Here is a 16,796-nt window from a genome sequence, read left to right as displayed (position 1 = left end):
TTTAAACTCATGGTTATTTTATTTTATTCCATTGATTGAGCATTGATTTGATTAATTATTATTTTGCCAAAAGTTGTCATGTTAAAATTTTATATTAACAAAATCTAATAAAGTTAGGAACGACTTCCTTTCCGTACTTTTTTTTTAATGGATTCCTCAAATTGACAAACATAATTGTATTTTTACTATAATTGAATACAAAGAATGATCAAAAATGAGTGAAAAACTCAAGGAATTACGGGAAAGATCCCAGAAACGGAAGAAACTGCTCGCGCAAACTGTACGTCGCCTAACACCGTAACATAACCTTCAATATTCTCCAAGCGGTTTTTTGATTTTCGTTTTGTTTTTAGCTGGGAGTGTCCAGTGTGAGCGAGCTGCGGCATGCGTTGGGGGCGTCGCTGGACGTGCCGGCCAAGAAGCAGGCGGCGGCGGAGGGCGGGCCCGACGACGACAAGCCGGCGGCCAAGGACCAGCCCGATGAACTCGTCTACACCGACTCTTCTACGTTCTTGAAGGTTAGAATGTGATGTTTGGTGCAATCCTCTTTGGATTGTGCGACGTTTTCAAACTTAAATTAAACCAATGAGTTATTAGCAGAAAGCTAGTTTATTGGAGTAGCCATGCGCAATATCAAAGGTACTTACATCATTTACACAAATGACTTGTGTAATTACCATTATAAGTGTTGTACTAGGCCCCCTTAACACCTCTGCACATTCCCTGAAGTTCAAGATTCCAGTTACAGTCTCAAAACTTTAACAAAATTATGTTGTCTACACTAACTAACAGATAAAACTCAGAAGTATTTCAATGTTCAATGCATTGAGAACTAGTCATTTAAATCTTTCTAACTTTCATTTAAATGCATTCCACAGGGCACACAATCATCCAACCCCCACAATGACTACTGCCAGCACTTCGTGGACACGGGCCAGCGGCCGCAGAACTTCATCCGGGACGTCGGCCTCGCCGACCGCTTCGAGGAGTACCCCAAGCTGCGGGAACTCATCAAGCTAAAAGATGATCTGATTGCTGAGAGGGCCACTCCTCCTATGTACTTGAAGTGTGATCTGAAGGTACTTTTCCATGCTATTATAAAAATCACAGGATTGAGTAAGCTACTGCTCATTACAAATTACAATTAGCTGTGTGATATAATATCTAAAACTTACGCCATCATCACTCTTACATTGAACACTAGTGATGTAACGAATATTCGCATTCGCATTCGCGAATATTCGCACATTTTTGGATATTCGCATTCGCAAAATTTTGTGCGAATGTTTTGCGAATATCAGTACCTATTAGGTAAAAGTATTTTAAAATAATGGAAGGTTAACAAAATCAAAATCCATGCGTCTATAACCTTTTATTACAAATTACCCTCTTAATCACATTACCAGTCTTACTTTATCATTTGGTATTTATTTTTTTGGGCAATGAAACTTTAGAAATAGTTAATACAAGGTGGGCCAAAAGTAATCACCCTATTGGAAGTTGCTCTCATTTGTACAAATGGCCGCCAATTTCAAATTTGTTTTGATAATGGTGAACTAGACAAATGCAGAATACAAATTCAGAAGCCATGGAGTGATATACTCCCCAAGATCGCAGAATAATTCTGTATACTTATTCAGTTTTCGGGATGCCTTTTTTTTCGTTTTATCTGTCTTTTCCCCCTGCAAAATCGACAATTTGAGAGGTTTTTTGAAGACCCGTGTTTATGTGAATAAGCCAGTGTCTCTGGAAGCCCTTAAGGCGAGTGCGAGAATTTCTCACCCGAAGTTCTCGCTGGAGTGATGAGAAATGCCATAAAACGAGCCCGTATGGCAATCAATTGTGACGCCCATTTTGCCGATATCATCTTCTAGACTTTACCAACAAAATTGAAAAGGTTCAAATAAACATAATCAAAAAACAGAATCCATGTTTTTCATTTAGAAAAAAAATGAGAGCCAAACAACATCCACAGACTACTTAGAAGAACTAACGTTCAACATCGTGACAACATCGGATGACTTCTATTGGTCCACCTTGTAGTTTCATAAGACCTAAACATACACTCAAGTGCAAAGAAATAGTTCCACTTAAAAAATACAAACACCAAATAGCCCCTATTTTTTTAAACATTTAATAGAAAAATTTAATAAAATATTAACGTTTTTAGTTGGTAATATTCTGATTCGACGTTAAATGAACTTAAAAATTGCAGAAGTCGTCATTAGGTTTTTTTTGCGCTTTGGAGTAATTTGGTGTTTTTTTTAATGGATCTTTTTCATTGCCCGTGAGTGTAAATAAACAAATAAAAAACGTATTTTGAGAGTATAATGTCAGAGCAAGACAGCCATACATTTAAATACGTTTAAATGTTTCGTGTAAATCGTCCTCAGAAACTGCACACAGTCGCAATGTGTCGTAACTGTTACGAAGCTAAATAAAGTTTAAAAAAAAAAGCGTCTAGTATTGTTTAGTCTGATTCGGAATGCGCCTAGAACGGAACGTACCTCGTTCAGTACGAGACTGCCACCAAACCATACAAATAACGCCAAATTTGAACACAAACTCAATATTCGCATTCGCGAATGTCCAAAAACACACATTCGTTACATCACTATTGAACACCATAGAGGCAACTAGGACATCTAAATAATAATGCTTCAAACCTCAATGCACCAGTCTGGTGGGAAATAGTCCAAAAGATTCATTTGACTTATTTAAAAAAAAAAAAAATAACAGAAAAGTTCAATCATATTAAGTACAGAGCGACAAACTTATCTGTTCCGGTGAGAGCGAACTAAATTGATCCATATCTCATTATTTACTTATGAATTATATATTAATATAAATTAGATGGGTTTATTAAAAACACAAGAGCGAATTTTACCACTACTGGCAAACTTAAAATCTTAGAGAATGAAGAAATATTACGTGAGCTGTCACCGGAACAGATAAGTTTGTGGCACTATAGGCACTAATACAAATTGTACTCTACTTATACCGCTGCAGAGTATACTTTAGTATTCAATACTTCTATTCTTATGTAGATATCCAATATCAGTAAGAGCAAAAGAAAGGGCATGAAAGAAAGGGTGCTAATTTCACTTCATTGAAGCTCAACTTTTGGTGCTTGTGCCATGTCTGCCACACTAGAAGTCCACCATATTAGAAGTCTTTATTCTTAACTAGCTACTCATACCCGCAGACATTTGACCTGAAGGAGCTGAACAACAAGTTCGACGTGCTGCTCGTGGAGCCCCCGCTGGGCGGCGCGTGGCGCTGGCGCGACGTGCTGGACCTGGAGCTGCAGCAGCTCGCCCAGCCCAGAGCCTTCGTGTTCCTGTGGTGCGGCTCCTCGGACGGTGAGCGGGGGGCGGGGGGCGCGACGTGCTGGCTCGAACACTTCGTTTCATTTCGACGGCTGAACGGCGTAGTGATTAGTGACCCTGACTGCTATGCCGAAGGTCCCGGGTTCGATTCCCGGCTGGGGCAGATATTTGTTTAAAGACAAATATTTGTACTCGGGTCTTGGGTGTTGATATTTATATTTGTATCTATCTATGTATTTGTGTAGATATATCAGCTGTCCGATACCCATAACACAGGCTCTGCCTAGCTTGGGGTCGGATGGATTATTATATCTTTATAGTATTTTTATCGTCGTCGTCGTTATCTATTTATAACTTTCGCATTTAGCCTTTGAGATGATACTTTATGCGTAAAGTACCCTATAGTTATACTAGCTGTTAATTCGTACAAGTTCACGTCTGCAAGCCAGTTTCACTAACTAAGGCATAGTCCCCGGTAGACTTGCTGTTTGCCGCCGACTGAATTAGCGGTGTATCGTATATGTATTTACTATGCCGAGTTTGCTAGTTTTGAGCTCAGTCTACTACACAATTTGAAGCATTTTGTGCGCCCTACGAATAACAATACTCGTACACACACTTGGCAGACACTTGCCTACTGGGAACAGAGACTTAAATATGTAATATCTTTGCACATCCCTACTGTCTGCTCTTGCTTTGGACATTGTTTGTTAAATCCTAACTGCCAGTTTCTATCTATCTATAACTGGTAGTTAATTTCATACATAGAACAACGCGGACTCGAGTGTACCCTCGGGAAGCGTCATAGCGATCTTTCTTGATACAAAAAAGTCTGCCAATTTTTGCGGGGGGAAATTTTACCGTTTACCTTGATTATGTCTCATGGGACATGTCATTATGAGTTTTAACTCCCAGCAATAAGGGTTATGTGAAGTGACATTTAATAATGAACACAGTGTCGTCATTTTTCTTGCCAATGGATGTAACAATTATCGATAAGTATTATCGATGAATTCGAGAACATGGGTTGGAAATAATAATTATAAATTATTTAAATTATGAATTAAACGAAGCATTTATTTATATAACTATGTATTAATTATATTATACTTACTAACTTTTGTAACTATCATCACGACCCATTTCGTCCCCACTGCTGGTTCACGGGTCTCCTTTCAATGAAGGAAGGGTTTTAGGCCTAGTCCTAGCTTGTGCTGGAAAAGTTATTGGGTAAGTGGGCAACCCGACTGTCAGATGTTTTCAAGCCGCCCGAAGGCCTCTGACTATGCTTAACGACTGCTGCCGGAGCAGCAACCGGGACCCACGGCTTAACGTGCCGTCCGAAGCACGAAATCGTCCAGAAAAGAACCACTTGAAATCGGTCACCCATCCAATGGCTGACCGTGCCAGTTGTTGCTTAACCTCAGTAATCAGTTACGATCACTGAAGCCCACTCGACTACGGACGCTTTGTAAGATATGAAAGAAATATTTTGCAAAATAAAATAAATTGTGAGATCCTTTAACTATGACCTTTTTGTCGATCAATACATAATATCTACTTACTGGTACATCACTATTGCATTTTTTTGAAATTGGTTGCTATGCAACTGCTAATAACAATAAAACATGACAAAATTGCGCTCGGTGGCGCGGCAACAATCGCCTCTAATTCGGGCCACTACGATGGTGAATGCCATAATAGATTCGGCACCACAAGTTGATGTGTTTGCGGATGGTTGGCCAAAGTTAAAAAAGGCATGTCTGAAATTTTGTGAGTCTGAATAGTCTGATGGATAAATTATTATTATATAACTAAATAAGTATTATTATTATTGTGCCTCTATGTAGCGCTAAGGTTTTTCTTTATAACTGTAATGCTATGTAGTGTGATGATGAATAAATAAATAAATAAATAAATAAAATCTGTGATCAAATCCAGAATCCGGATATTCTATGAATTGAAGCTGTCATTTTAGTATGTAAACAAATCATTTTGAATCATTTTCTATGAAACGAACGCTTTGCCAACTAGATTGCGTCTAGTGAAAATTGAGACTGCAACTAGTTTTTATAAATCGGTGGGCCTTTCTGGCCTACCACCCCGCCAGAGGGGAACGTCTGCCTATTTCGTCTCCAGACCATTCATGCTCAATGCTTTCATACGATTTTGACAGATTGTTACTCTTGATTATGTCAAAATCGAATGAAAGTAACAATCAGTTATGGATAGATAGAGATATAGAAACTGGCAGTAAATGTCCATTACAAGTAACAATCGTCATACTTATTATAATTACAATCATCCACTTCCAGGCCTGGACATGGGTCGCGAATGCCTCAAGAAGTGGGGCTTCCGGCGCTGCGAGGACATCTGCTGGATCAAGACCAACATCAACAACCCGGGCCACTCCAAGAACCTCGAGCAGAACGCCGTGTTCCAGCGGACTAAGGAACACTGCCTCATGGGGATTAAAGGTGAGGGATTAAACAAAGAAAAAAAAAACACGCACTCACGCCTTGTACTAATGTACTCTCTTGCGGGTAGGCAGGTGCATTGCTGCACCCACTTTTCGCCAGAGTGTTATGTTAGTCCCAATGTAATAGGGGGCGGGCCTATTGCCATTTTACGGGCACATCCAAGACCCGAGAACAAATATCTGTGTTTAAACAAATATCTGCCCCAGCCGGGAATCGAACCCGGGACCTTCGGCATAGCAGTCAGGGTCACTAACCACTACACCATTCAGTCGTCATGGCAGACCAACTTAGGTACCCATACCATTTCATACAGAGAAGTGTATCGCGGACTGATTTTGACGAACAAAAGTATATCGCATAAAGTTCTCTATGTATACTGTACAGTCAACGATACATTTTTAGAATACAATATAATAATAATAAATTCATTTATATCAGGAAATATCTCGTATAAAAAAAAAACATAGTTGTCGTTAGTAACAATGAAACAATATAACATTGTTGAAAAATACAGAACATAAATTACGTTACAAAGAAAGAGTAAACACAATAGGCGGTCTAATCGCTAAAAGCGATCTCTTCCAGGCAACCTTTGATCGACTTTTGTGACTACATATTATTATTTTTATGTTTAATAGGCATTTTAATCCTAACTATATTAATATTATAAATGCGAAAGTAACTGTGTCTGTCTGTCTGTTACGCTTTCACGCCAAAACTACTGAACGGATTAGAATGAAATTTGGTATACAGATGGTCTAGACTCTGGGAAGGAACACAGGCTACTTTTTAGCCCGGAATTCCCACGTGAAAACTGTTTAAGGCGAAACAAAGCTCGCGGGAACAGCTAGTAGAAAATAAATCGTCCAATCAGAAGTCTCCACTATCGAACTGTCTCTGTTTTGCGATGCCGTTAGGGTATTTTTATTCAGAGCATTTCGGTCACTATCACTGGTATAGACACGTAAATTTTATAACACTCCTATTTCCACATCCGCATCTATGTACATCTTTAAAATAATGGACATGAACTTATTACATATAAAAATAATAATGTATTTATTATTTTGAATCTGTGAATAATGCATCAACTATAAGATTATCGTATATTTTATTGTCCTATATTTCACATACCGATTACTCGGTGAAACATGACTGTCACTTTACTGTATTTAATAACTTATGTATATCTTGTTTCTCTTGTTTCTCGTGACGACCGAATGGCGTAGTGGTTAGTGACCCTGACTACTGAGCCGATGGTCCCGGGTTCGATTCCCGGCTGGGGCAGATATTTGTTTAAACACAGATATTTGTTCTCGGGTCTTGGATGTCCCCGTAAAATGGCAATAGGCCCGCCCCCTATTACATTGGGACTAATATAAACACTGGCGAAAAGTGGGTGCAGCACTGCACCTCTGCCTACCCCGCAAGGGAGTACAATAGTACAAGGTGTGAGTGTTTATATTTATATTATAATTTTTATGTTTAATAGGCATTTCAATACTGAATATGTTGCAGGCACGGTCCGTCGCTCGGTGGACGGCGACTTCATCCACGCGAACGTGGACATCGACCTCATCATCTCCGAGGACGCGGAGTTCGGCAGCGCCGAGAAGCCCATCGAGATCTTCCACATCATGGAGCACTTCTGTCTGGGACGGAGAAGGTGACAAACATAACATTTTAACTAATATTATAAATGCGAAAGTAACTGTGTCTGTCTGTTACTCTTTCACGCCAAAACTACTGAACGGATTTGAATGATCTATTTGTTATCCCGGAATTCCCACGGGAAACTTTTTAAGGCGAAGCGAAGCGCGCGGGAACAGCTAGTTTTAAAATATCTACGAAGTATTAGCAATATTCCATAGATGGATGAGATACACTAGCTAGTGAATTAGTGAACATAGCCGTGATGGCATTATTTTGCAATGCTGCGATTACTCATCCAAAGTTATGAGAATGGGTATGGGTAGCATAACTGGTAACTTCCTTCCATGTCGTTCGACAAATTGAACGAAACGAGAATGCCAGCCTGTATGTATAATTATATACCTTATTATATACATTTATGTGAGTGTCCTATTACTCCTGTTGTGTGTGTAACTAGAAATATCTGGACACGCTATTATTTTGCTAAACACAATACAGACACGGGCAGCTCACTCATTCATCGGCTGATCCGAGTTTGATTTTATATTCCCGATTCTATTATATTACAAAAACAAAAGATACATTTAGATATTGCTAGCTGACACTCTTCCACAGTCCACCCGTTTCTGAGCTATGGTATCGCCTACAGTTTAATTTTGCTCACTCACCATAACCTTGCAAACACAGCTTAAAACTTTACTCACTCACCGCATCTATCCTTCCAGAATCCACCTGTTCGGTCGCGACTCCACCATCCGTCCCGGCTGGGTCACTCTCGGCCACGAGCTCACCAACTCCAACTTCAACGCGTCTCTCTACGCCAGCTACTTCCTGGGAGGCAGGTCTCATACAGGGTGCACCGAGCGGATAGAGGCGCTGAGGCCCAAGTCCCCGCCCGCCGCCGGCAAGACGCGGCCGCGGAGACCCGGGTTCAGGCCCCGGCCTAGGACTAACGTGTGACTTGTTTGTACAGGTGTAACAAATAATGATGCTAAATTCCATCAGCCATCGGCCGATAGCCAATAATTTTCTTATATGTATCGGTCAGCTCAATGAGGAGTTTACGGACTGCTCATAAACAGGTTATTTGTGCCACATATTCACTATAACACCATGTATTTTTTATGACAGGGTGTCTCATAAGTCAACAACCTTGCATAAACCTAGGCTGGTTTATCAAAAATCCTGACGACTATCTTTAATTTACTTTTAATATTCGTATGATTCAGAAGTATATTGGGTACTTTGTTAAACAATACGGACAAGATGAAGTGGCGCATACAATAAAAGAAGCTAAGTAAAACCGAGATAAACGTTTTTAGTTCAACCATTGGAAGATTTGACGTTTCAGATTTTAACTGCGCAAATAGTCTAAAATAACCGTAACGACTGCACTTCAACACCGTGAGTTCTATAGAACGTGGACACGGCATAAAGCCATAACTAAAACGGAATTTAATATTTGACAACCATTTTGTTTCTTTTGCACTAACACTCCATCTTGTTCGTATTATTTATCAAAGATTGGGTACATTGAACTGTAGTGCTATTCCGAATAATTTTGACACTTATCGATGTGTTGCAAAAGCTACCGACAGGGGCGCTTATCAAGATCTCATACAAATCCCTCCCAACTAAGAGTCAAAATTATTCGATATAAGTATCGAGACATTCAATGATAAAGTCTTTATAATAATCTTTAAATTACCTATTAGGTATTACCTTTAAAAATGTCTAGATCAGACTGTAACTCAATTTGATGATGAATAACAGTTATTTAGCTAAGTATTTTGATTATGTTGTAAGATGTAGTATGTTTGTACCTAGAATGTAAGTGACTGAATAAACTCTGTCTTCGAGAACAAAATGTTTCATTTATTACGAATAAAACACATAAGCTATATACATCAATTATATTTTATTTTACATAGGTTGTCTTTAAATCAACTCGACTATTCCGAAGTTCCTCAAAATATAAAAAAAGACAAAACAAAAATATGAGATCTTTTACTTACTAAGTTAAGAAAATTTACATTTTTTATTTTATTCATGTGGAACTAAGCACTTGTCGGGCTAGGAGGGCCTTATCGACCCGGGACTGCCACTGAATAATGGCCCTTGTGTCCTGAGCAATAGGGCCTTCCACCGCCCTACTCTGTTACCAAATTGACAGCATTCTTTACTGAGCTCTATCGAAACATCGCACATTGTCAAGTCTTATTATATTAATTCATTTGTTTTATCATTATACAAGGCATATTACTTCATACCTGTTGCTATCGCAGAGAGATATCCCCAAGCCGTTGTGGGAGCGAGACAACAAGTGAACGTGCTATCTCGCTCGCTCTCACTGGTGTGAGTGAGAGAGCGAGACAAAGCTCTGCGATGGCAACCTACAACGACATCCTTTAAGTATAATCGTCATAAGATCACATTTTATTTAAGGCAAACAACAATCTTTAAAGCTAAATCTTTTGACGATGGGGGCGCGGGGGTGGCCAAGCTAGTTCCGCATTTATGCGCGTTTGTTTAGAACTAATTTTAGGGTGAAAGCAACAGCGATCGGGACGGGAGCAGAGTTTGGAATGAGGGATTAATACTAAATTAGGTCTGTAGTGCTTTGGAGAGTGTTAAGAAGATTCGTTAAAGGGACGTCTTTGATAAATGTGTGAAGCGCCCAGGGTGAATGCACAAATTAGGTAATATGGCGCCTGAAATAAGTCGCTTAGACATGTTCCGTACACTGTTAGAGGACCGTTCGTTAGTAGTTTTTGTTTACTATTGTAAAGCAGGACCATTTGTCACTGCACAACCGCACGAAACATCGGTAAAGGCGATAACAAAAGTCTAGATAAATAGAAAGCTTAACATAAGACTATAATTCGACCAATAAGTGACGAATTCACTATTTTAGTAAGTAAAATCTAAATTTGTACTTGACGATATTAACTCCGGACGCCAAATCGATTGTAATTTGCAGCCAACATTTATTTTATGTGCTGCCCTGAGGTAGAAGCAAAATGACAACTTTTGTTGTAAAATTAAATCTGATTGAATTTTCAAATTGTATAAATTCATTTTTCATTTTAGTTCTACCTCGCAGGTTTGCACATCGAGCATTAACATAAATCTTCACAAGTTTAAAATAACATGTTATCTGAAAGTTATCATATTAAACTCGCGAAGACACTCAAAAAAGGCGTGTTTGTCAAATAGTATATCCCAATTTAGCAAAATATAAAAATAATAATTTGGAATTTATCAATATTCATCAAATTATTTACAATCAAAATATTCCATTGGAAATATACTTCAGTAATGAGTAGCGATTGAAAAAAAAACAAAAGAATTGCCAAATAACAACTAAATTTTAAACGATTTAATTTGAAGCAAATACATAAAACGAATTACGAGCTAATGAAAAATATTGTTACAAATTCATTCGATGACACAACAATTCATATTGGAAGAAGTTCTGACTTGGACGCTGAGTCCCATAACTAACGAAATTTGAAAAACCTAGTTTTTAAAAGCCTAATTAAATGAACCAATTTTTATAATACAATTATGCTGGTAGTGACCGTGGGCTGATTGCTGCTTGACACGATAATGGCGCCGATTCTGAAGACATTTCTTAATTTTAGCACTGCCAAAACTTGAGTGTAGAACATGTAAAATTAGATTTACGTAGCTTATCGTTAAGTCGGTTTTCGAACTAAGAAGTTTACGGTCTGGTAGTGCTTAATTTAAAATTGGTGTCCTCAGAATCGCTACCATTGTTAAATTAAACTTATACATACTCATAGGCACCATTTGAAACCAACAGAGGGTACAAAAATGTATATTTCTTGAGGAAAACTGTTCACTATCTGTTTTTGGGTGGGCTAGTGAGACAAGGTTCCATCCAAAGTAAAGATGAATGAAATACAAAGTTGAAGTGTGAAATATGAGAACATCATTTATATTACAGAATTTACATTTATTTCCTTTCATCAGCTAAGTTTCAACATGGACCGGCCAATAAAATAGCAGTAGGTAGGTATTTATAATCAAGCACAATTTCGCTTGTATTTGTCACAACAATAAAATTCTGTTGACGACGGGGCCCCAAGACGTACTTTTTGGCTAAAAACTTCGTGGGCACTTAGCTGACACATTGAGTGATCTCGCTAGCTTCCACACACAGTTCTTAGCTTAAAAAGGTTATCAAGGAGAACCCGTACCGCTGTAGGCTCGTCTTTAGAAATTACACAATCTACTTATCTAGTTACAGAAAACAGATCTCAATTAACACTAGTTATATCAATAATATTTACAATAAAAAAGAAAATACGCCGAAACCAATCGGGAGCACAGGCGTTAGCGGCCATCTTGAATCATAATCTGATTGGATGTTCACATAATAAAGTGCAACAAATTTATAAAAACGCTTAAATGACTACAACAATATGGGTTATGTTTCAATAACTGGATGAATTTCATAGATAAATCTTTCTTTTACTGGCAAACCAAATGATGAGAAGGAACAGAATCTCCAATAGGTTTGTCACCTGAGAGAGAAAATGTTTGTACTGAAGACATAAATTGGGAAGTTTAAACAAAAATACCATATCTAGATCAATTATTTAAAAAAAATATGTTGATTGACAATAATGGTTTTCAAAACAATAAGTTGCACAGTATTAGGAGCGCTTTGGCCTGTACTTTAACACTTCAAATTCATTTACAGTCAGCTCCTATACTCTGTTCTATCAAACATTGAACCAATGTTGGTTGAAACTATACCAAATGTTGGAATAGCAACAAATTGATCCAGCGTTGAGCGTAGTCAACTGTTATACCGAATCTAGTTACCACGAATAAAAGACTGTCGGGAGAAATCGGCCAAAGAATCGATTTATGATTAGTTAAATATTCTTTGTATCACAACGCAAGCACCTTTAACACAAACTGATTCTAGGTCGATGTAATCCTTGTATAACATTGTAAGTTAATCACATAGTGAAACTAATTCCGGTATATTCAGCTGTATTACAATGGAAGCAAGAGCGATTATTCTTTAACAAATAGCAACAGTTTTGTTCTGTGTCGTTTTGTACCCATTCCATGCGTACGGGGCTTTCACACGACAGGTCTCGCCATCGAATGTACTCACATAGCGAGGTACCACCGGCGGAATCAATAAAGAACATTTTCCCGTGCGCAACTTGTCGTGCGAGCGTAGTTGTTTGTAGTGAACACACGGACAGGCTAATCTAAGGTTCTAATCTTTAAGGTAGGCCCCCGGCCGATTCCCCGATAGTACCTCCGGGATGGCACTGAGTGAGCGAGATGGTAACACAACGATGGGCGAAACGGAAAGATACAAAATGCCGCATAATCTTGCACTTTCACAAAGTAATTTTCCTTATTTTTTCTCTCGGCAGTTGTTTCTTTACTGAGATCTTTCGAAAAGTATACAAATTTTACCGTCCGACCGAACGGACAAAGTCAAATTATATTTAGCTGGTGGGAATACTGCCTCTCCAACCGGCAAATATTTCTTTTAGCAATAAAAATTAAAATAGATTAACTAAACGAACTCGGCAATAGAGATGGCGTTGACTGGTGTTGCCAGCGTAGCGTTTCAATCTGGCAATAATACAGTTTTCACTCTAACCGCCATACTTATTATCAAAATAATAATTTTGGCAAAGAATTTCCAATTTCACACAGTAATTACTTGCGACCGGTACGTAGATTAAAGCATCCATTCATTTAGCACTAGAAACACAATGTTGCCAGTGTGACGCAACACAGCATTAATATAGCAGATGACAAGTTCTGTTGGCGATTTCGACAATATAGATAGCGTCATTCTATGCCCCGATTAAAAAATACAAGAAGATGGAATGACGACTTATTCTAACATCACAAACATTTGTAGTGTGACCATAGCTTTAGAGGCTACACACATAGACACTACTTTACAATTAAGAAATCGTTCTGCACCTCAACCGGTAGATGCCTCCGAATCGCACATTCAATCTTGCATAGCCGTCACTAGGTACCGCAAGTCAATTAGTTACAGTCCAACCTTCACTCGACACTTCATATCACATTTAGTTTTTTTACTTTTAAACTTTAAACCAAAGAGGAAACGTTCTTGAACCAATTCTGTACAACCCGGCACAGTCTGCTAGTAATATTTACGTCTACACATTTAACACAGAAGGGTGACTACTGGTCGCGGCGAGTTAGCGGTTAGTGGCGCCGCTCACAGATACGTGGACTCACCTGCAAAAGAGCAACACCCATGTAAGCCAGGATCAGGTGACAGCCACAGACAGATTTTTACAGTCATTTTGTTTACAGAGCATTGAAAGGTTGCAGTTTCAGCTTTCTTTCTTTAACAAGAAATCATTTCTTCGCCGTTGTTTTTTTAATACAAAAACGGCATTCATGAATGTTTAGTTTTTATTTATTTTGATTGACTTTGGAAAGCAAATATACATTAAAAAAATAGGAGTAGCTGAAACTGGCAACCATAATTTTGAAAGATATTTAATTTGGAAAGTTTCATGCAAGAGAGAACATGACAAGTAAAAACATTAATAAAAATATCAAAAAACAACATAAAAATCTGTTTGTGGCACGCGTGGTGCGGCGGTGAACAGCGGGTGAGTGAGAGATGAATGGCAAATGCAATTATATCTGTTATTTTACTCGTTTCTATATTTATATGACACTACTTTGTTACTACTACACTGTGCTACGGCTTCACAAATACAATAATTTCGCTGGCCTTAGGCACAAATGTATCTATACGATTTATAATATTTAAGGTCTATAAAATTTTATATTTGTTCCTGTGTCAAAATAAATGAAACAAATACATAATTATTTCATTACAAAACACTACTTGTAAGATACTATACTTTTGAAAGCTATGCCAAATAATTATGAAATGATTCGCCTTCGCATTCAAGGGTTCTACAAACATTTAATGGAGAAATTGTCACTGAAATTAACAGATATATTTGCTGTGCAGAATAATGAAACAGACACACACAAAATACACACACATACACACAAGATATACATATAAAAGTGCGAGCGTGACTGAATTTGGCTACGAGTGGCGAGCTGTGATTGGTGCAATGTTAGTTCACGGCATAATACCTCTAATATGATTGGTTGGTGCTCGTGCCTTTGAAACACATTCGCAGATTTATGTAAATAGTTGGGATTCAATAAAACCTCTGACAGTTGGAGATTTGCAGGATGGTATTTATTGTAAGAAAGGAATTAAATTCTGATCAATTACCACAATTCCAAAAAAAAATCTTTTTGCATTATAGTCTAGCATTTAGGCAACTGTCGGAGGTTTCTAGGGGGTGGTGTATAAGCTGAATTCACATTGAAATATTAATGATGAAAGTATGAAAAGCGTGGATTTGCCAGTGTGTATGGAGGACTAATGGTCGACTAGTTGAGACGCTATATCGAGAAGCACACGAATCACAATTTCCATCGCACAGTGAAAACACATTTAAAGGGGATTTACCATGATCTGTTATAGCGACACACTTTCAATTAAGGTCAACCTAAAATTCCCATAGATTTAACGTCTACTAACGTCCTTCATTCAACTGCGCGTCAAAAGTTGATTGAAATTGAATTGCAGGAAACCTGTTTACTTCGATCAAGTTTGTATATCAATAAAATATTAAAATCGGAATTGCATCGCTATAACTGACTGTGATACAGGGAGTGATGTTAAAAACAGACAGAAACATAAGCATGCGGAAACAATATACACAGAACAACGAAAACAAAACGTAACCAAAAAGCTGTAAGAGAAATCTTGTTAATTTTGGATTAAGTATTTACACATCAAAAATATTATTCCATAAGCCCCGAAAATAGCTAAATATTACTTCTGGATACATAAAGGTATTGATGACGTACCAGGGTGAAATCGCCAAAATTTGTACATTTTTTGTCCATTTCTCTTGGTTGCACTAAAACCTACTAAATGAGAAAAATATAACAACTTCACATAGAAAATTTTGGTAAATCCTATTAGTAGAATAAGTGACGTATTAAATTATTTGTATTATATCATATTTTGTACAGTGGTTATTGAAATTTACATAAATTTAAATCTTAATAAAAATATCATATTTCTTTGTTATGCTCTTTGTAACAGTATTTTTTTGTATAAAATAGTATTAAATCTAAATTATTTTACTGGCATCACCACGAGCAAAGGTTTTTTTAGTAGTGGCGTTAGTGTCGCGTCTCCGCCATTTTGTTTGTAGTCGTTATCGAAGTTATAGTGAACTCGGAAGAAAAAAGACTTTTCAGTGTTCCCCTTTGTAACAACCGACAAATTAAGTTAAAGGAAAGTATTTACAAAGTAATTCCTGCACGTAAAATCATAATTTCAGTCTGTTTACTATGCAGTTAGTCAAATTTTCGGAAAACTAAATCCACGTGTGTTAAAATATTTTTAGCTTATGAACGTAAGAATTTTTGTTCCATTTTGTTACAATTTTCTTTGTAACGTTACAAAAAGGAAAGCTAAGCGCACATTCAGACTGACAAGAATGTGATGACATTTTTTAAACTAATAAATTACAAAAACATATTAGTTGTACAGAAGTTTAATTTTAATTATCCTAACAAGTGATACCTGATACCAAAATAATTAATAATTCAATTAATTAAAAAAAACCTCATAGATATATATATTTTTTAAATATTTTTGTTCAAAAATTACGAAAGTAGTTCGTGTTTTAATTATTGAATAGGTACCCGTCAAAATCATAACCATCCTTTTCTCTTCGCCGTAGTGCTGATTAAATAAAAATTGTTTTATTTATTCATAGCAGTGTGATCGAGTCCGTATAGTTCCTTTTTGTAACATTTTTGTAACGTTTCCCTTTTGTTACGTTTTTGTTACGTACAAATTTTGGCGATTTCACCCACCAAACTTAATTTAACAGTCAATACTTATTCATGACTTGGATATCTGTCAATATTCCAGCACATTATAAATGTTCGAGGCTTACAAAATCAGTTACTTTATAAACAACTAAGACAATAACAGCACAGACACACAACGTATATTGTGCAACAAACCATGCGTTACACAATCCACGTGACAACACAAACTTTCGTGATGCAAGTTGTATCGTAAACCAATGATGGCAAGTTTATTTTCACTCGATAAGACTGGGCATCGTTTTCATAATTTTGTGTAGTTTTCGGATTACTTTTGTTTTTTATTTAAGCTTCCCTTGTCTATTTGAAACTAATTAATGCCGTAAAATATTTTTAGCCATCATTG

General features: G+C 37.4%; 2 protein-coding genes across 4 annotated transcripts in view; one reads left to right on the top strand and one right to left on the bottom strand.

Moving 5' to 3' along the window:
• The first annotated feature begins 155 nt into the window (after positions 1–155).
• Positions 156–8,932, top strand: LOC105382983 (N6-adenosine-methyltransferase non-catalytic subunit). Its single transcript, XM_011552978.3, has 7 exons — positions 156–280; positions 354–518; positions 879–1,079; positions 3,206–3,362; positions 5,645–5,806; positions 7,328–7,475; positions 8,188–8,932. The coding sequence occupies exons 1-7, from the start codon at positions 215–217 to the stop codon at positions 8,420–8,422; spliced, it is 1,134 nt and encodes a 377-aa protein (XP_011551280.3). The 5' UTR covers positions 156–214; the 3' UTR covers positions 8,423–8,932.
• A 429-nt stretch (positions 8,933–9,361) lies between these two features.
• Positions 9,362–16,796, bottom strand: part of LOC105395096 (phosphatidylinositol 3,4,5-trisphosphate 3-phosphatase and dual-specificity protein phosphatase PTEN) — a 46,756-nt gene continuing 39,321 nt past the window's right edge. For all 3 annotated transcript variants that reach the window (XM_038117073.2, XM_038117074.2, XM_038117075.2), the window contains one exon: positions 9,362–13,738. Coding sequence is in view for 1 of the 3 variants with exons in the window: in XM_038117075.2 (XP_037973003.1) it covers positions 13,719–13,738 (20 nt within the window). In the remaining 2 variants the exon portion in view is untranslated. The remainder of the gene's footprint in view (positions 13,739–16,796) is intronic.

This window comes from Plutella xylostella, chromosome 3, assembly GCF_932276165.1.
Source record: "Plutella xylostella chromosome 3, ilPluXylo3.1, whole genome shotgun sequence".
Classification (NCBI taxonomy): domain Eukaryota; kingdom Metazoa; phylum Arthropoda; class Insecta; order Lepidoptera; family Plutellidae; genus Plutella; species Plutella xylostella.
Note: the sequence above shows the minus strand (reverse complement) of the source record. Positions and strands in the feature narration are given on the sequence as shown.

Bases quoted from the DNA above. Each gene is read 5' to 3' on its own strand.
- LOC105382983 (XM_011552978.3), top strand. From the start codon at position 215: ATGAGTGAAAAACTCAAGGAATTACGGGAAAGATCCCAGAAACGGAAG. The intron at 519-878 runs GTTAGAATGTGA...TGCATTCCACAG, and splicing joins ACTCTTCTACGTTCTTGAAG to GGCACACAATCATCCAACCC. The intron at 5,807-7,327 runs GTGAGGGATTAA...AATATGTTGCAG, and splicing joins CTGCCTCATGGGGATTAAAG to GCACGGTCCGTCGCTCGGTG.